Source organism: Cnephaeus nilssonii (genome assembly GCF_951640355.1).
Source record: "Cnephaeus nilssonii genome assembly, chromosome: 9".
In the NCBI taxonomy this organism is placed as follows: Eukaryota; Metazoa; Chordata; class Mammalia; order Chiroptera; family Vespertilionidae; genus Cnephaeus; species Cnephaeus nilssonii.
The window spans coordinates 92,837,066-92,858,198 of NC_137080.1; the positions used below are offsets into that span (position 1 = coordinate 92,837,066).

Genomic DNA, 21,133 nt, shown 5'->3' on the forward strand with positions numbered 1-21,133 from the left:
TGGGGGCCATGTGTGTGTCCAGGAATACATCAGCAGCCACCTACCTACTCACCAGACTCTCATATGCTGTGGGAACCGAAATGAAAACTCACAGCACAGATGGCTCTTTTGAGGAGATTTCTATGGGAGTGGGCGGAGGTAGCATGCTGCAGGCCTGGGAAGCTATTCCAGACGCTGCGGAGGGAGAAGTGGGGGGAGGTGGGGAGAGGTGGGGAGGTGAGCCCCTTGCTGTTGAGGAATGTCTGGTTTCCTGTTTTACAGCCCGTGCATCACCCTCCCTGGGCCAGGAAAGGGTGCCCTCCCCCCTGCTCCCGGCCGGGGCCTCAGAGTCAGAGGCGATGGTGCTGGCCACAGGCCACACTGCTCCCAGGACTCCCTCCTTTCCTGCTGTGACACAGACTTTCTTAAAGGTTCTGGAACCTCAGAGGGAAAGGAACCGCACCAGCCACAGATGCCTCCGTCCCAGCCTGGGGCCTCGGCCCTCACTTCCACCTCGGCAGTGGCTCCGGAGAGGACAGGTTCCGCAGTCCGTGGTGTTAAAACCAACCGATGGAATGTGGGGCTCTCACTGGCCTGCCTAAGCCTCTCATGGATGGAGCAGCAGCCCAGCTCCTAAGGAGAAGGACACTCTGAAGGGCTGTACAAAATGGAAGGTTTTTATAGACGGGGAGAGGGCGGGACTAAGGAGTGAAAAGTGGATTATTTCAGACAGGGACACCTTCCTTCCCTTGGGGGAGGGCAGGAGTTTTATCAGGAAGATTACCTCACTAATGCGGATCAGGAAGTTCCAAACTGGTTTAAAATTTCACTCCTAGAGAGGCTGAAACTGCAAATAGGTATTAAATCTAGGTTTAGGGGAGGGGTGAGGGGGTCAATGAGGGAAAATAAGGGGGACATCTGTCATACTTTCAACAATAAAGATAATTTTTTTAAATCTAGGTTTGGCCCAGCCGGCATGGCTCAGTGGTTGAGCACTGACCTATGAACTAGGAGGTCACAGTTTGATTCCCAGTCAGGGCTCAATCCCCACTGTGGGGCATGCAGGAGGCAGCCAATCAATGATTCTTTCTCATCATGGATGTTTCTCTTTCTCCATCTCCCATCCTCTCTGAAATAAAAATATTTTTAAAAATCTAGGTTTGGTATCATGGGCTTTTAGCACATGTGAAGCCATTTTTGGCCTGTGGTTCTCTCTTTATTGTTTATTTATTTGTTTTTTTTTTGTTTCAGGTTTTTTAAAATTCTTTTTCTTAATCCTCTTTTTCAATGGATATTTTTTCCACTGATTTTTTTTTTAAGTGAGAGAGAAACATCACTGTGAGACAGACACATGGGTTGGTTGCCTCCCACATATGCTCCAACCGGGGCCGGGAATTGAACCTGTAACCTAGGTACGCTCGGGCTGATGTTCTAACACTGAGCAACAATAGCCAGGCAGTGGTTCTCGCTTTAACAGTGGTTCTCAACAATGGCTGCCCAATATCCATGTCCACCAGAAGACATATGTAAAAACATTCTTTGCAGCTTTATTTATAATGGCCACACCCTAGAAATAACTTAGATGTCCATCAACTGATAAATAGATTGTGGTATATCTATACAGTGGAGTACCACGCAGCAATAAAAAGTAGCAAAGAGCCCAGCCGGTGTAGCTCAGTGGTCGAGCATTGACCCATGAACCAAGAGATCACTGGTTTGATTCCCAGTCAGGGTACATGCCTGAGTTGCAGTAGGGGACATGCAGGAGGCAGCCGATCGATGATGTTTCTCTTTCATCCATGTTTCTATCTATCTCTCTACCTTCTTCTCTCCCTAAAAATCAATAAGAACATATTTTTTTAAAAAGTAGCAAAGAATTGATGCCTATGACATGGATTTCCACAGACCTAATGATGGAGAACAGGGAAGGGGGGCGAGAGGGGCAGGGGGGAGTAGCCAGACACAAACACATCAGCGAGGGCTATATCCTCTCTCTTGATATGGAGGGTAGTTAACAAGGACTTACGTAAACACACGTGAAAACACATAGAGTTGTAACTTTAAGATATTTGCACTTTAGTGCATGTATATTACATGCAGTATTATATGTATATCAAGAAAATTAGCCGAAACCGGTTTGGCTCAGTGGATAGAGCGTCGGCCTGCGGACTGAAGGGTCCTGGGTTCGATTCCAGTCAAGGGCATGTACCTTGGTTGCGGGCGCATCTCCAGTGGGGTTGTGCAGGAGGCAGCTGATCGATGTTTCTCTCTCATCAATGTTTCTAGCTCTCTATCCCTCTCCTTTCCTCTCTATAAAAAATCAATAAAATATATTTAAAGAAAATAATAAAATAAAAAGAAAAGAAAATTAAAAAGTAGACTACCTGGGCCCTAGCTGGTTTTGCTAAGTGGTTAGAGCGTCGGCCTGAGGACTGAAGGGTCCTGGGTTCGATTCTGGTCAAGGGCACATGCCCGGGTTGTGGGCTCCATCCCCAGTAGGGGACGTGCAGGAGGCAGCAGATCAATGATTCTCTCTCATCATTGATGTTTCTATCTCTCTCTCCCTCTCCCTTTCTCTCTGAAATCAATACAAAATAAAAGAATGAAAAGAAAAAAAAAAGTAGAATGCCTCGGCCTCCTCCCCAGAATGCCTGCCTTAATGGATCTTGGGTGAGGCCTGGACGAATGGACTTTTAAAAGCCTCCAAGGGATTCTAATGAGCAGCAGAGATGAGATCAAACCCCGGGAGAGCTGAAGCCCCTCCTCCCACCGCTCGGCATTCTGGGTTCTGGCCCAGCAGGAAGACCACTGAGGGGCAGAGGAGGCAATGGGGAGCGCAGGCCCTGCAGTCACAGTCCAGGTCCTCATTTCTTACCTCGGTGACCTTGGGCAAGGCACATGTATTTCTCTAAACCTCAATGTTTGTTTGTTTTTGTGTATGTGTGTGTGTATGTGTGTCTTTAACACGTGGCAGGTGATAAACCGATATTTCATGCACAATATAGGGTGGAAGTGGTAAAAATGAAGCTGGTCTTTATAAAGGTAATCTCTTTAAAACATACATCTGATCCTGTCACTACTGCTGAAATCTTTTTGTGGCTTTTCATTGCATTATATATATATATTGATTTCAGAGAGGGAGAGAGAGAGAGACATCAATGATGAGAGAGAATTGATTGGCTGCCTCCTGCACGCCCCACACTGGGGATCGAGCCCGCAACTGGGCTTGTGCTCTGACAGGGAATTGAACTGTGACCTCCTGGTTCATAGGTCGACGCTCAACCACTGAGCCACGCCAGCTGGGTTTCATTGCACTTTGAATAAAATCCTAACTCCTTCCTGAGACCACTGTGCCGTCTCAGTCCTCGTGGGCCTTGTCCTAGCCACGCTGGTTCCCGTTCAGTTGGAGCCTCCCCCGCAGCTGGGCCTTTCCCAGGAACTGTTCCCCCAGCCACTTCGCAGCCCGAGCTTGACTCCTCCATAGCTTTCAGCGGACAAGTCACCTCCTCGCTCCCCATCACTCTCTGTCACCACACCTGATCATTTTCTTCATAGCTCCCGGCACATGATAGAGGTATTTGTTGCTTGGTGTCCGTTCCACGTGTGTACCTGCCCCCACCCTTGCCCCACCACCTGGCCCACGGCCAGGGGCTCAGTGCCTAACAGCTGCATGCAATTCAGTGAACTCAAGGGTGCACTGTGATCTGAGAAGTGTTTTGTAGTGTCGGAGGGTATTATTACTCATCAGACCTCCTTCCTTACTCAACAATCTCTAATCTCCTCTATCCATGACGTCCTGTTTATGCCTGAAACATTTATTAAGTATATTTAACATGTCTGAGACATTGTGCTAACTGCTGGAGAGGAGCCTGAGAGAGGAGAAAGCTCCATCCAGGTATGAAGATACCCACAGGAGTATCATCCTAAGGTGAGCTGGGAAGTGCTGTGGGGTCCCTCCTCGACCTCTTCTCACTCCACAACCGCTATAGATAATCTCGGATCCTCACAGGACCTTAGATGATTCCCTTACCTAATCCCACCCAACTATCTCCCAAGAACAAATTCTGAGTTCTTTATCTAAGACTAGAGGCACGGTACACAAATTTGTGCATGGGAGGAGCTGTGGCCAGCCGGGGGGAGGGGCCGTGGGAGAGCTCCAAGGCATGTCCCGCCCTTCTTGCTCAGTCCAGATGGGCCAGACCTAGCTAACCTACTGGTTGGAGCGTCTGCCACCTGGTGGTCAGTGCACTTCATAGCAAGCAGTTGAGTGGCCTTAGCATATCATTAGCATATTACATTTTGATTGAACAGATGACCAGACGACTGGACACTTAGCATATTAGGCTTTTATTATATAGGATTACCCTGAGTATTTTCACCATGGTGTATCATAGGCACAAATGCAATAAAATCTAAAACTGAATTCATCTCTCAGAAACAATTTAGTGGTATTTCAGATAAATAGAAGCATAGCTTATTGAGGAAATGATGTTGAGACACCAGCTAACCCTTCAGAGGGAAAATTTTTACATCAGAAAACATTCCAGGAGAATCAAAGATTTAAACATAAAAAATTAAGTCACATAAAGACTTTGAATATTTTTGTGAACTGGGACAGCGTTGGAGGATTGCAAGCCCGGAGTTGCATGGTCTGATGTTGTAGAAGGCCACTCTGGCCACTGAAAGGGGAGAGTCAGTAGACCGCATTCCAGTGTTGCTACTGGGAAGTGAGCAGTCACACCCATCTTTTCCCGCTGGCTGCTTTTAAGATCTCTTTGGCTTTGATGTTCTGCAACTTGGGATTTGATGAGAGCAATGAATCTGAAGGGTGTTGTCTTCCAATAATTCAGAAAAATATTCTGACAGTGTCTCTTTCCTACATTCTCTATTATTTCCTTGGAGTCTTCACTTAGACATATATTAGACTTTCTCATTCTGTTCTTCATACTTCTTATCCTTTCTTTCAAACATTCCCTATCTCTCTCTCTCTCTTTATCTCTGGACTGCATTGTGAATATATATTTTTAAATTTGTATCCTCTATTTCACTGATTTTTCTCTGTGTCAAATCTATAGTTTATTCTTTTTATTATTTTTTTGTAAGAGAACATTTATTGGGTAAATTACAGAGGTAGGAAAAGTGATTCCTAGAAGAAATGGGCTTAGGAATAGAGTTATAGAGGTAAAGGAAGTGCCCTTGGAGCTTGGGAGTGAAGAAGCTAATGGTAAGGTGCCTGGGGCAGGAAGGAGTAGGGGAAGGGGGAGGGGAAAGGAAAGGGGGGCACGCTCCAGGAGGGAGAGCACTCTAGTTTGTTTTTTGTTGTTGTTGTTGTTTTAAGTTTCAATCATTTTAGTTTTCACTTCTAGAAGTTTTACTGTATTTTTTCAAATCTGCTTGACCAAGTCCTTAGATTATGTTGTTTCTTGTCCATATGTTCAAGCCTCTTATTTTTTAAATTTCTGTAAACATGTTATGAATACTTATTTTTAAAAATTGTGTAAAATATACATGACATAAAATTTACCATTTTAACCATTTTTAAGTGTACAGGTCAGTCGTGCTAAGTTATTCACATTGCTGTGCAACGATCTCCAGACTCATTCCATCTTGCAAAACTGATGAATACTTATTTTTAAACAATACAGCCACAAAAATGCTTGAAAAAACATTTCACTCGGTTGTTTGGAGTATCATCCTGTACACCAAAAAGTTGTGGATTCGATCCCGAGTTGGCACATATGGGAAGGAACTGATTGATGTTTCTCTCTCACATCTATGTTCCTCTCTCTCTAAAATAAAACAAGACAAAACAATAAGAAACATATCCTCGAGTGAGGATTTAAAAAATAAAAAAGTACAGGTGGATATTTATATAATCACAAGGTATATAGTGACTTTTTAAGCATTTGTACCAAAGTCTGAAATTATAAAGATCCTATATAATAAAAGGCTAATATGCAAATTGTCCCCTCGGGAGGTCAACCAACTGGGAGTTTGACTGCTCGCTATGATATGCGCTGACCACCAGGGGGCGGCACGAAACGAAAGAAGGCCTGGGACAGCAGCCGGGGGAAGGAAGGCCCTGATCAGCCCTGATCGCCAGCCAGGCCTAGGGACCCTACCCATGCACGAATTTCGTGCAACGGGCCTCTAGTTTGTATATAAAGAAATGCAAAACTTCTTCAAATTACCATGAAAATCAAGACAAATGGAAAACTGGGGGAAATAATTTTTCTTAAATATGTTTTTATTTATTTTAGAGGGAGAGGGAGGGAGAGGGAGAGAGAGAAAGAAACATTGATGTAAGACAGTGAAATAGGAATTTTAGGAGAATATAGGCAGGTTTAGGGAATTTTTAGAATTGGGGGTCCATGGGAAAAAATAACGGCTACAGACTGGGAGAAGTTGCATTTCCTTAACACAAGGGAGCCAGGCTCAGTTACATTTCCATAAGACAAGGGAACTAGGAGTAGCCAAAAGGTCTATATTTACAAAATAAAGAAGAAGGAAGAAAGCCCCGAAGGAAAAGGAGGACAATGAGGGAGGAGGGCATCACATGTCCCATGTGATGTTTGATCTTTAATCTCAGGAGTTACTATAGTAACCAAAAAAAAGAAAATATTGACCAATCAGAAGGGATATCAGGACACAGGTAGTTGCAGCCTTTATAAACCATGGAAACAGGAAGTTGAGACTTTTGCCCCTCCCCACGTGGGAGTGTGTGCTGTGGGACTCTTTCCCCTTCTCCATATGGGAGTCTGTACTTGTTCTTCAATAAATCTCCACCTTTGCTATACCATCTTCAGTCCGTGGATTCATTCTTCGACTCCAACAGACAATCCGGGTAACCATCCTGCACAGGGAACACCTGTGTTCTAGTCCAAAAATTTTGTATCAAGAGAAACAATGTTCGGCTGCCTCCTGAAGTGCCAACCTGAAACCTGGGCATGCGCCCTGACTGGGAACCCAACCCCTGACCCTCTGGTGCATGGGATGATGCTCAACCCACTGAGCCACACCAGCTGGGGTCTGGGGGAAATTCTTGAAAAATATATGACAGAGAGCTAATAACTTTAATGGGGAAAAACTCTCAGTAAGAAAACAGGTAATGGGAAATGAAAAATTTTAAGAAAAAATGTTTTATCTCAAGTAACCAAGAAGAGCAAATTAAAAGAGCAATGAGATTACTGTGTACTTTTTTACTCAGCAACTACACCTCCAGGAATTTATTCTAAGTAAAATATTGGGCAAGGGTGCAGATGTGTGTGGCATTGTTACATAGAGCAGTGAAGGATTTAATATATGTCCCATCATAGAGTGGAAAAAAAATACATACATTTACTTGGGTGTATGTGAGTTTGGAAGAATATATACCAAAATGTTAATCGTGGTTATCTTTGGTTGATAGGATTGTTTTTAAAAAGTCTTTTATTATTGTTATTGTTATTACTTTGTATGTTCTCTCTTTTCTCGCTCAAAGCGCATGCATTACTTGCATAATATTAAGTTAAATTATTGCTGGGAATAAAGAAGTAGCGTGTTTCGAAGGAGCATGCCCAAGCAGAAAAGGGACTATTTCCTGACAAACCACGTAGAGGCTCCCGGCGGTGTCCTCAGGGTTTGCAGCTGCCGAGCCGCCAGTCTCTCAGGCACCGCCGAGGCCACCCCAGGCTGTGCGCGGGTCCTGACGGGGGGCGGGGCACGCCGGCCCGGAAGAGACGCCGCGCCGCGCCGCGCATGCTCTTTCCTTTCTAGCTCGGGCCCGGGACGCAGCAGCTGTCGCGGTGAGTTCCTATGGAGTGCGGGCTCCTATCGGCCTCCATCCTGGCCCTGTGGCCGCCGTAGTCGCTGCGCTCCCCCGGAGTTGGGGCGAGGGGACCCCTCTCCCACTGCGCGCTCGCTCATTTCTGAGTAGTGAGAGGCCAGGGGCGCACTCTGGAGGGTAGTGGGACGCTGTTCGCGAAGATCGGCGTCCCGATGGCGGAGGGCCGAGGAGAGAAGGATGAAGCCCTTGCGTGGCGGTGTCTGTGGGCGAGGCTAGGACTGTACCCCGCTTGCACACTTTCCCTTTGGGGAAGAACTCCTCACCCCGGTTGCCTCTTTGCTTGGCCCTGGGACTCTAGTTTTGGGGGAGAGGGGTAGGAAATGAGGATGCGAAGGCCTTAGCCCTTTGGATGCGGGTCAGCGGCCCGTCGTGAGAAAGAGACTCCTCTGGCCTCCCATTGCGTACCTGAGGGTACAGCCTCGCCGTGCGCACCTTGGTACAGTTGTTGATGGTCCCCAGACACTCATAGAATGCCGGGTCTGCGCCCCATTATTCCTTTATGGTTGTGAGTGAAAGTTTGAAGCGAATGTGTACCCCCGTTTTGTTTTGATGCCTTGGTAACTTTTTTCTCACCTGAAGTGTTTTCGGGGCTGGAGGTGGGAGCTGGTAACTAACTGGTGGGCGTCAGTCTACAGAGTTTGAATCCCTCCTTCCTGCATGTTTTGTGTTTGAGATTCCAATCCATTGGACCGATTTCGTGTGGTCGTTTGTGGGTCTTGAACTCGGTTCCTGACCCCTGGCCACATTGCTTAGAGGGGCTCTTGGTCGCTTTCTTCCCGTAGATGTTGATGCCCAAGAAGAACCGGATTGCCATCTACGAACTCCTCTTTAAGGAGGGGGTGATGGTGGCCAAGAAGGATGTGCACATGCCTAAGCACCCCGAGCTGGCAGACAAGAACGTGCCCAATCTTCACGTCATGAAGGCCATGCAGGTAGCCAGCCGGGCGCTGCTGGAGTGGGTGCCGATGGAGGGGTTTTCCGCGGCTGTTCAAGGCAAATGCCAAGGGGAGGCCAGGACAGCCCGAGCTTCTCGCTGCCTTGACGGGCCGTGAGGTAGATGCATCTGAAAACTTGTCTACGGCGCAGCCCAGCCCCCTCTGCACCGCGTTTCTGGTCTAAGCCTCTAGTCAGGTCTCAACCGGGGTTTTCTGTCTTGCAGTCTCTCAAGTCCCGGGGCTACGTGAAGGAGCAGTTTGCCTGGAGACACTTCTACTGGTACCTTACCAACGAGGGCATCCAGTACCTCCGCGATTACCTCCACCTGCCCCCCGAGATCGTGCCCGCCACGTTGCGCCGCAGCAGGCCTGAGACTGGCCGCCCAAGGCCCAAAGGTATGGTGCCCAAATAAATGCCTCCAGCGGCCTGCTCTGCACCAGCTCTTCCTGGGAGCAGTACATGGTGCGGGGGGGGGGGGGGGGGGGTTGTGGGGCAGACGGAAAGGGGTCTTATAATCCACCATTGGTGTCAGCTGTAGAGGCCTCTGGCATGCAGGTCAAGTCCCGAAACCTTTGTACCCTAGGATGAGACTTGTAATGGATCTGGACTCAGGCCCTCGGGTTATCCCAGGAGACGGCATTCACACAGAATATTAGTCTGTGACCAGACCTGTGTGGTAGAGCATTGAGTAACCTTTTCAGGAAAATCACAGTGTGAAAGTTTATGCTTGATGTGTGGGTGTGGGGTCGGGGGCGGATTACCTACTGGCTCACAGTCATGTTTTTGCCCGGGTTGTGATTTCCTCTTCCTTGGGTTCTGAAAAACTTGTCACAAGAACTTTGTAAGCTTGGGTGATGATGGAGATCCTACACACAGATGGCCGTGGCTTCCAGGTCCCACTGGAGACTCCATGGAGCTCAGGAACCCTTGTTTACAGATGCTCCCAAGGGCTCCTGGTGGCCGAGTGGGGCTGTGTATCCAGAGCAGAAGTCCTACACTGCATCGAGGAGCCCATTGTCTCTGCCCCACAGACTTGACTTAGTGGCCCTGTGTGTGAGGCCTGGCATTTATTTGTTTTAGCCACTCCCTTCAGGTTCAGTTTTATCTCTTGTGCGTTAAAGAATGGTTTGCCTGGGCTGATGTGACTAACACCGAAGGGTCCCGGGTTCAATTGCTGGCCAAGGGCACATGCCTGGGTTGTAGGTTCGATTCCCAGCTCCAGTCAGGGCGCATGTAGAAAGCAATCAATGGATGTGTCTCTCACATTGATGTTTTTCTCTTTCTTCTCCCTCCCTCCCTCCCTCCCTCCCTCCCTCTACTCTCTAAAAATCAATAGAAAAAAATATCCTCGGGTAGGGATTAAACACGCCCCCCCCCCCCCCAAAAAAAGGTGTTTTAACTATATGGACTCTAAGGTAACTGGGTAGAGAGAATACTAAATTAAACTTCAGTGTTTTTAAGGTGCCTTTTAAAATCTGTCTTAATGTATCCACGGCATGAAGGATGGGTGGAGGGGGGGACGGGGACTGAAGGATTCTTGGTGGCCTCTTTATTTATATACTTCCTGTTGGAGGGGGGCTTTCTTCTGTGATGCCTCCTGTGTACAGGGAGTTTCCACTTCAGAGATGGATCAAGTTCAAAATTTTAGCTGTTGGAAAGTTTGTACAAATAGCTGAATTTCTGAATTTGCCAAGTAATTGGAAAGTGTGCGTTTATATTGAAAAATACAATAGAAAGCAATCCTTTTGCAGATGTGTGGCATTTTAATTTAGATGTGAGTTTTCCCAGGCCTTCAAGGAGCCACAATGTCAATGACAAGTTTTTCTAGCTGGTAGTTCTAGGTGTAGGAGTTCCCATTCCCATTAACTCTTTACAATGACTACGATGTTCTCGGGTGAGACTTGGAGAGCAATTCCAGTTTTCTTGGCCTGAAGGGAACCCATCGCCCATGTTCACAGTGTGGTTTACTTGTGTAGGTCTGGAGGGCGAGCGACCTGCAAGACTCACACGAGGGGAAGCCGACAGAGACACCTACAGACGGAGTGCTGTGCCCCGTGAGTAACGGTGGACTGTGTGGGGGTGTGAGGGTAGAATCTGGATTCTCCGTCAGCTTTGGCTGGGGCTCAGCCCTTGAAGATGCCAGAGTGACCAGAAAGGTCTTGGTTTCATTCTTCACTGGGGTCCTTTGTGCTTCTTGCCTTACGCAAGGGTTTGATGGGTGGGGATTGGGGGAAACAGCCTTTGAGCTAGGGACAGACTTAGGTTGAAGACCTTTAGAGCAAACTGAAAACTTTCAGCAAAGCAATGTGGTTTTATGTTGTGGTTGTGTTCCTGTGTTGTAAGCTCCTTGAAGGTAGGATCCACTCAAATTACCTTTGTTGTTTTCTTATTGCAAAAATAGTGTAAAATCTTGTTTTATTATATTTTAAATACTCATTTATTAAATTAATTGCATTGACAGTGGTCAACATGAACATATAGGTTTCAGGTTGGGTTTTTATGTTACAAGAAATGTATATTGCACCGTGTACCCATCACCCAAAGTCAAATCTTCTGTCACCTTATATTAGGACCCCCTTCTGTAAAATCTTGTTTTAAATAGCAAATATTAGCATTGACTTGGAACAGCAGATGTTTTTGTTCATTCAGCAAATATATATTGAGTGCCTGTGGTGTGCTAGGCACTCACTGTCCTAGGAGCTGAGGAGACAGTAGTGTTTATAACATAAAAAGGCTCTTCTCTCATTGAACTTGCATTTTAGTGATAGGAGATGGGTAAGCAAAAATAAGTAACATAATATGTCCCAGTGATGTGGATGCTACAGGAAAATTAAAGTGTGTGTGTAATTTTCAGTAATGTTGCAGAAGTGAGATTTAAGCAAACACCTGACAGATGAGGAGGGGAGCCAGCCAGTGGCCACCTGGGGAAGGCATCTGGCTTGTCTAAATGACAGAGGACAGTTGGAGAATCTGATAAGGATGTGGGTCTTACGGTCTGTAGGCTGTGAGAGGACTTGGGGTTTTACTCTTGGGTAGGATGGGGAGCCATTGGTGTTTGCAGAGGAGTGGTAGGAAGAATCACTGTCTTTGTTGCAGAAACAATTGTGTTAGAAAAACAAGGTATAAAAGGGAATTTTTACTGACTTTTCACTCTTAACCTCTCTCTAGTCGTAGTTCCTGATTAAATGAGCACTTGACCTGAATACATTACAGGATAGTAGTAATGAATTCCTCTGGCAAACCTCTCCATTTAGAGAAAGTTAGTGGCTGCTCTTACAGAAGTCACAGCACATGGGAAATCAGTCAGGGAATGGTGCTACAGGGGGTGTGACAGTTGGGACCAAGCCTCAGGGTGGGTTCTCAAGTTTAGGGGAGTGAGCATTTCAGGCAAGAGGTGAGCATGAACAAAGGTATGGAGATGGAGAAGACACTGACTTACTGGTCAAAGGGGCAGGGGAGTGAGCAGACAGGAGCCTGTGGTTGGTGTGGTCTGAAGTGGGCCAGAGGGACCCCAATTTGAACAAGATTTCCTGAAACCATACTCACTGTTGACCCTGTGGCTCCACCCCTGCAGTGTGGACTATAAAATTTCCTAATGACCACACTTAAAGCAAATGGAAATAGTTCACATGAATGTTAATTTTTTAAAAATTTATCTTTATTGTTAAAAGTATTATAGTGGCCCTAGCTGGTTTGGCTCAGTAGATGGAGTGTTGGCCTTTGGACTGAGGAGTCCCAGGTTCGATTTCAGTAAGGGCACATGCCCGGTTGCAGGCTCTATCAGGCTCGATCATCAGTAGAGGGCATGCATGAGGCAGCCAATCAATGATTCTCAAGATTGATGTTTCTATCTCATCCCATCCTCTCTGAAACCAATGGGGGGGGCGGGGGAGTATTACAATGTCCCCTCTTTTCCCCCCATTGACCTCCACCCCACTGAATGTTAATTTTTTAACCCATATAAACATTAATGAGATTTTGCATTCTCTTAAGTCTTGAAATCTGATAAGTATTGTACACAAACCTCAATTTGGACTAGTGGCTGCTGGACGGGGCAGCATGAGATCTTTCCTCTTGCTTCTTTCCCATGGTCATAATAAAGTTGTTTTTTGCTTCTGTGGGCCATTGTGTTCTTTACCTTTTAGTTCTTCCTTCATTGAGTTCCCTTTGTAAGCTAGGTGCTAATCTGAAGCATGTAGTGATGGGAAGTGGCAGTCAGGGCAGCCTTCCTGGAGGAGGCAATAAATAGTTTGGACTGTGAGTTTTGAAGGATGACTAAAGGAAAGCTGCCCTGGGAGAGGGAGGGGGCAAAGTGGCTCAGAAGGTGTAATTCACTTGTACTTCATGGGGTCTGTTTGCTGACATGGCTTTCCCTGCAAGATTAGGTTGGGTGACTTTATCTGCAGTAAATGGGACCATGTGATGAATCTAAACGGTGTTTCTCGTTCCAGCTGGTGCTGACAAGAAAGCTGAGGCCGGGGCTGGGTCAGCAACAGAATTCCAGTTTGTGAGTATTCCTTCCCCTGTTTGCTCTCCATGAGCAGTCACTGTTATGGCCCCAGCCCTGCGGGTCCCACTCCTCATCCATCCCCCCCCCCCCCCAGCCGCCAAAAAAAAAAAACACCCCACAAATTCCAAATAAGGTTTTTACATTAAGACAGATGGAAACTTTTTTTTAAAAAATTTCTTTATTGATTAAGGTGGAAACTTTTTTTAATATATAGATTATTGCAATGAGTCTCACAGATCAATACTACGTGTAGCATAGTGGTCTTTTCTATTTCTTTTATAATGACCGTAATCCCTTTAGTTTCACGAACCAAGTGTAAGGTTGAGAATCTATCACTGGAGAGTGAGTGGGCTCTAGAACTGAGGTGGACTGGAATCAAATCCTCTATTTTCCTTCAGAAGGTTTGATCTGTGTCCCAGTTTCTCACCTATAAAATAGAGGTGATGATTGTAGCTATCTCAAGATGATTGTGAGATTAGGTAATCCAGGTCAGGTGCTTGTGTGGGGGCTGGGCTGTCACTGGAACAGCAGCTGCCCTGTAGCACAGTGAAAGGGGGGCGGGGGTGGCAGACACAAGATCTTGTCCCGTGCTATGGCTTCTTTGTGTGTATATGTGAGCACACTCTTTAATGGTTGTCCATATTTCCGTTTTACAAATGAGGAAACGGCCTGCAAAGTGAATGTGGCCCTACAGCCAATAGGGCAAGGCTGGGGCTTGTGACTTGCACTCTCTTTGGGGAGCCTCACCAGTGATAAGGAGGCCTGCTGTTCGGCTTACTGCTAACGCCAGTGTCTGTGCTTTCTCTTACAGAGAGGCGGATTTGGTCGTGGACGTGGTCAGCCACCTCAGTAAAGTTGGATGGGTTATTTTGTGTTGAATAAACTTGTGGTCAGAAAACAATGTTGTGTGCCCGTTTTGTTTGCATTATGGAATGTAAATGGGGCAAGACTGGGTTGGTTTGGGGAGTTGTCTTACCCAGGGTGACATCACTTGTTGCTGCAGGACTTGGCTTTGACTTGGGCTCTCTTTGTTCCAGCAGACACCTCCCTGCAGAGTCATGGCCGATGTGGTTACCATTTTGGGAGGCTGTTAGAATGCTGGGCGTCTTCACCAGGCCAGCCATGCTGGCTCAGCTCTGTGTGGTGGGAAAGTTGCTATTTTGTTGGTCTTGGAACTGAGATTCTGTGCCTATTTGGGAATATCGGAAGTTCAGGGGAGGCAGGATGTAAGGAAAACCGGGGGAATACTGTTCTAAAATCCTTCACAGTCTAACAGGCGGAAGAAACTACAGGCATGGTGTTCAGGCCTACAGTTTACTAATCTCAACCTTAAAGGCTAAAGGATTTACATGTCAAAGGGTACAAGAGGGGGTGCATTGTCCAGTTTTCCTGGAGCCTTAGTGAGAGGTGACAAGAGAAGGGTGTTGATGGAGCCCTGGCCAAGTGGCTCAGTTAGAACATCACCCTGATACACCAAGGTTGCGATGTCGATCCCATAAAAGTCAGGGCATATAAAAGAACCAATGAAATATAAGTGGAACAAGAAGTTGATGTTTTCTCTCAAAAAGGAAATGATGGGACCATTCCTGTGGTCCTGCGCTGCAAACACCATGTACTTAGCACAGTGTCAGGAGGGGGCGGTGAAGGTGCAGTCCGATGAGCTTGGACAGAAGCACAGGCAGGTTTGCTGCGTGACCTGCCTTTGGCTTGACTTGCAGATCAAACCCTGACTAGATGGGTCCAGTATAGTGTGCTTCCTAAGCGGGGGTCAAAGCTTTTAAGGCAGCAGCTCTGGCCAGCCAGCAAAACTGGCAGCTGAAGTGGATCTTCAGGGGTACAGGGACTTGGGGGTTATATTTGTGTGGTACAATATTACACAAGTGAGATGTCAAGAATCCTACCCAGGTGGTTTCGTCTTGGTAGCCACCTATTTCAGTCTTCATAGACATTTGTAATTTAGACCACAAGGTGGCAGCCAAAGGCAACACCAATTGTGCACTTAAACTTGGCCCTGGGAGGTGTGCTTTGGAATCTGAACCACCAATAAGCAGAAGCTTGCTTTGGCAGGAAGGTTGTGTTTGGGGAAGCTGTTTCACTGCTGCTTTGCCAAAGATTGCTTTTTATCCAATTTTTCTGCTGGCTCGAGTGATGTCAAGTGGTTTGCCGGTGTCCACACGCCTTGATTGTTTAACCTGGATCCCACGTGAAACGTTAGTAGCTCCTGGCCTTTCTGTTTCACATTGAGGCCAGAGAGCAAGTGGATGGGTTTTCTCATAACCCTGGTGACTTTCTGGTACTAAAGCATCACTTTTTCAACGAGGGCTCTTTGCCAACCCCTTCCCTCGTGATTTCAGTTAGTTCCAGAATGTGTTCTTCAAGATCTCCCACGGACGCTGGGAAAACCTGGAGAATCTACAAAGTAGAGGCAGAGCCTGTGGGTAAAAACATGCAGATGGTGGTGGCTCTTGCTGCCTGCCAGCCCTTCCTCACATTTTGGTAGACTGTGTGGCCCCTGCCAATCAATAATCATTAATTAGCTGTTCAGGGATCAGTGCCAGTATGTGCCCTGGGAAACAAGCCTCAAAATTGGCCTTCAAGAACCTCACAGTCTAGTTAGGAAAACCAAACCAAAGCTATACCTTGAGCCCATGCCAAATACTACGTAAGTATCATGTCCAGGCTGAATTCTAAGGAAGGGGAGGGCAGGGGCCATGAGTGAAGGCTGAAGTGAGGAGCAGGAGGGTGAGACAAGTCGGCATCTTAAAGAGGTTTCCTTCAAAGTGGTATTGGGTTGTGAAACTGACGCCAGAAATGAAGGTTGGTTTTGTTTTTTGTTGTGTTTTTGTTACTTTTAAAAAATACATTTTTATTGATTTCAGAGAGGAAGGGGGAGGGAGAGAGAGAGCTAGAAACATCAATGATGAGAATCTAATCGGCTGCCTCCTGCACGCCCCCCCCCCCCCCCCCCCTGGGGATTGAGCCCACAACCCGGGCATGTGCCCTGATGGGGAATCAAACAGTGACCTGGTTCATAGGTTAATGCTCAACCACTGAGCCACCAGCTGGGCTGTTCTGGGTGTGTGTGTGTGTGTGTGTGTGTGTGTGTGTGTGTGTGTTTTAGTAAAGCTAGGAAAAACAAATGTTTGCTATTAAAAGTGCCTGAGAAGGTCATTTGGGGTGCATGGGTTATGAGGGGCACAGAGAGGCCCAGTTGGGCACCTGCATGGGCACATTGTTGGACAAAAGCTTTTGGAGTTTTGGCCCACCTCCCAGGGTTGATCTCCAGGCTCATAGTTCACCAGCTAATCCCTATTCCCACTACTACCAGCAAGAAAGGCATCAGGATTTTTAAAGGAATTTTGGAAACTGACAGCTGAAGATACATTTTCATAATTTAACAACTTCCCAATATGGACACAAATCCCCTTCCCCTGAAAAATAGATTCCTCTTATAGGCAGTGCCAGTAGCAGCTTTAAGTCTGCGACTCTTGAAGTCCTACTTCTGTTTTGTTTTTTAATTGATTTTAGAGAGAAACATCAATTTATTGTTCCACATATTTATTCATTCATTGGTTGATTCTTGTATGTGCCCTGACCGGTGATCGAACTGCAACCTTAACATATTGGGACAACACTCTAACCAACTGAGCTACCCAGCTAGGGCAGCCCTACTGTTTTGATGAATTTAGTAAACCTTTAAACAGCAGCTACCTTGTGCCTAGGTTAGATGCTGAGAGACAGTGTTTTTGAAAAGGATGTATCTAACCCTAAAGACAGGGCCCACTAGAACACTCCCTACCCCAGGCACTGGCCTCCATCAGGGCAGTGTGGGCCCATGGGGCTAGGAATTCCCCATTCCTACCCTGGGCTCCAGAAGCCAGGTCTGTTAATGAAGCTAAAAGAGCAGCCCAAACAGTTCTCCAAGGTTTGGGAATGCAGTTGGTAGTGGCCCCACAGCAATGCGGGGGCGGGGGCTTCTACCACTTCTGCTTTAAAGCTGAACCCTTAGAATGGATTTGTCAATCCTTTTACTTCTTACCTGGAAGAAGTGATATGGGAGAAAGGAGCCTTGCTGATAGCACTCTTTAGGACCATTGTTTCTAAGCCCACAGAAGAGGGAGGCCTGGTTTAATCACTTTGTTCTGGGACAAGGTTTGGCTGTTTCCAATGAGGGGAAAGCTCTATGGATCAGCGGCAGGATCAGCCATCTAGGTGAGAGGTGGGTGGCCTTTTTGGTTAGGTTTTCAGGACAAGGACTTGATCTTAGGATGCGGAGAGAAGCTGGCAGTCTGGGAAAGAAGGTGACTGGGCTGGTGAGGGGGGGCGGGGAGGCAGAAGTGTACCATCCTGCTCAGCCCTCCCTCGGCCTTGCCCCAGACTACCATCAACTTCCCCTGAGAGGTCCCTGGCCTCCAGCTTTGCCTCACTTCCAACTGCTCTCCATGAGGCACCAAGATTATTTTTTGGAAACAAAAAATCTGAACAAGGTGTTTCCCAGCTTAAAGTTCTTCAAAAGCTCTGTATTGCCTTCTAGAGTCTTTTATTATTATTATTATTATTTTTTTCCTGTTGGTTTCAGAGAGGAAGGGAGAGGGAGAGAGAGAAATATCAATGATGAGAGAGAATTATTGATGGGCTGCCCCCTGCATGCCTCCTACTGAGGATTGAGCCTGCAACCTGGGCATGTGCCCTTGGCCAGAATCAAACCTGGGACCCTTCAGTCCATAGGCTGACGCTCTATCCCCTGAGCCAAACCAACTTGGGCCTTCTAGAATGTTTTAGAACCTAGACAAATGCAAAACTCCTTTCATGGCCTAACAGGTTCATTACAACTTCCCATCTGCCTACCAAAGCAAGGCTCCAAATCCTGAGTCCAGCTAAACTGGCTCACGCTCTTTCCCGACTTGAGACTTCTTTGCACACAGCATTCCTTTAACAGGGGAACCTCTCCCACCTCCCACCCACATGGAGCTCTTATTCATTCTTCATTGTTCAGATTAAATACCACCTCTAAGAAGCCTTTGCTGACAGAACCGCCCCTACTTCAGAGTCAGGTCAGGTGCCCCACCTGTTAGTGCCTACAGCAGCTGAGCTATAGCAGCCTGTATTGGAACTGATGGACACTGTCCATTTCCTCTCTGACACTGAGCCTCGCTCTGGGGGCCTGCTCAGTGCCTCACGTGCAGTAGCTCCTTTGTAATTGTTAGCTGCATGAATGATGTCCTGTAAGGAGTTGTCTCTGAGATGCTGTCCCCTTCTATGCAAGAAAAAAAGAAAAAAAGTTTCTGTAGGCCCAATTGGGAATGCAAAAGTGACTGAGATGCATGATTGCTATGGAGGTTCTGCTAGAATTAGGGAAGGCAGACCTAGAAATGTACACTAAATGGTAGGTGGTCTGGTGGCTATAGCTGGAGTTTTATTGGAGACTTGTGGGGCAGAGGGGAGCAAAGAATATCCAGGAAAAAGCCTCCCATAGTGGGTCACTGTCACCATGTGAGCTTAATCTTTTTTAAAAAAATATGTTTTTATTGATTTCAGAGAGGAAGGGAGAGGGAGAGAGATAGAAACATCAATGATGAGAGAGAATCATTGATTGGCTGCCTCCTGCACACCCCCTACTGGGGTTCAAGCCCGCAACCCGGGCATGTGCCCTTGACTGGAATCGAACCTGGGACCCTTCAGTCCGCAGGCCGATGCTCTATCCACTGAGCCAAACCAGCTAGGGCTCAACAGTTGGGACTAAAACAGCATGAAGCAATAATGATGGCTGGGCCAGGTGTTTGTATTATTTTATTCTTTATTTTTTTCAGTTTTACTGAGGTATAATTGACATAAAAAGCATATATGTAGAGTGTACAATCTGATAAGTTTTGTCATATGTGTACATCCATGAAATCAAGATAATAAACATAACCATCAGTCCAAAAGTTTCCTCCTTAGTTTCTAATCCCTAATCCCTCACCCCCCCTAATCACCAGGCATCTGCTTTCTGTCAGTATAGATTAGTTTGCATTTTCTAGAGCAGGGGTCCTCAAACTTTTTAAACAGGGGGCCAGTTCACTGTCCCTCAGACTGTTGGAGGGCCGGACTATAGTTTAAAAAAGCTATGAACAAATTCCTATGCACACTGCACATATCTTATTTTGAAGTAAAAAAACAAAGCGGCAAAAACACTCACATGTGGCCCGCGGGCCGTAGTTTGAGGACGCCTGTTCTAGAGTTTCATAAAAATGGATTTATACAGTATGCACTCTGTATAGTCTGGCTTCCTTTACTTGAATTAGTGTTGTTGCATGCATCGGTAGTTCATTTTTGTTGCTGAGTAATATTCCATTGTATGGATATACCACAGTTTTTTATCCATTTATGTGTTGGTGGGCATTTGGGTTATTTTAAGTTTTTGGCTATTGTGACTAATGCTGCTATAAACATTCCTGTACAAGTTTTGTGTGGGAGTGTATTTTCCTTTCTCTTGGTTATATATATCTAGGAAATGGAGTTGCTGGGTCATATGCTAACTCTATGGTTAACATTTTGAGGAACTGCCAAACTGTTTTCTAAGGTAGTTCTACCATTTTACATTCTCACCAGCAGTGTGTGAATCTCAGTTTCCTCTCATCTATTGATGGTCTCTTCAGTCTTTTCATTTTAGCCACTCTAGTAGGTGTGAAGAGTTTGGATTTTATCCTTGGACTAGAGGCCCGATGCACGAAATTTGTGCAAGAGTAGGCCTTCGTTCCCCCAGCTGCCGGCACCAGCTTCCCTCTGGCACCCAGGACCCGGGCTTCCCTCACAGCCCAGAAGGTTGTCCGGAAGGAAGTCCAGAAGGATGTTCGATCTAATTAGCATATTACACTTTTATTATTATAGATGATACTGAGCCAATTAACATTGATCAGCTGTCCCCCACTGGGGGCCAAGCCCACAACCCCGGGCATGCGCCCAGCTGGTGTGGCTCAGTAGTTGAGCGTCGACCCATAAACCAGGTTCAATTCCAGGTCAGGGTAGAGGCCCGGGTTGTGGGCTTGATCCCCAGTGTGGGGCATGTGGGGGAGGGGGGGCAAGGGCAGCTGATCTATGTTCCTCTCTCATCATTGATGTTTCCATGTCTCCCTCTCCCTTCCTCTCTGAAATAAATAAAAATATATTTTAAAAAATAACAAACAAAAACAATTAACAAAATAAAGGTGAGGATTGGCATGACCAGGAGTGCTGGCTGCTTGACAAATACTCGAACCCCCACTGCAGGAAATAGTAACCTGAATTTGGGTCTGGGCAGTGCCCACACTGGGCACAGTGGTCATGGGTAAACCACTCAGTCAATAGAGACCACAATACACATTCAGCCTGCTAACGGGAAAGGGAGGGGGAAATCCATCACTTGATTGCTCAGTTTTAGAAAGGGAAACTAGGACAGAATGGGGACATTAAGGGGGAGAAATGAAAGGAATTGTTTAAAAAGTTACAGCCCATAGAAAGCCTGGAGCCCATTTCTATTTGAAAGTGCTTTATTGGGAGCCCGTGATAAATGCATGGCACAAATCCAAAAGAACAGCCACTTGAAAAATAAGCCCTGCATGGTTTCCTGACGTATCAAAGAGGCCATTGTGAGGAAAAGGACGCCCTTAAAGTAAGTAAATACTAAATGGGAGCGGATACCCAAGCTGAAGGAATAAGGAGACCTCAAAACAGAGCAAAATTTGCAAAAGCTACAAATCAAGTGATATTAAAAAGAATCTAAAAAGTACCAGCGAGAAATGTCAAATAAATCGTTCTAGTTTATTTATGTGCATGGAAAGCAGGAGGTCAGTTTGAGACTCAAGGGGCATCAGTTCATTAACGTACAAAAGTGCATCGGGGAGACCAGCAGTAACGGACTGACA

General features: G+C 46.4%; 1 protein-coding gene across 1 annotated transcript; it reads left to right on the top strand.

Annotated features, from left to right (window-relative positions):
- Positions 1–7,681: 7,681 nt before the first annotated feature.
- Positions 7,682–14,151, top strand: RPS10 (ribosomal protein S10). Its single transcript, XM_079780013.1, has 6 exons — positions 7,682–7,763; positions 8,587–8,736; positions 8,964–9,135; positions 10,717–10,794; positions 13,192–13,247; positions 14,062–14,151. The coding sequence occupies exons 2-6, from the start codon at positions 8,587–8,589 to the stop codon at positions 14,101–14,103; spliced, it is 498 nt and encodes a 165-aa protein (XP_079636139.1). The 5' UTR covers positions 7,682–7,763; the 3' UTR covers positions 14,104–14,151.
- The last annotated feature ends 6,982 nt before the right edge of the window (positions 14,152–21,133 follow it).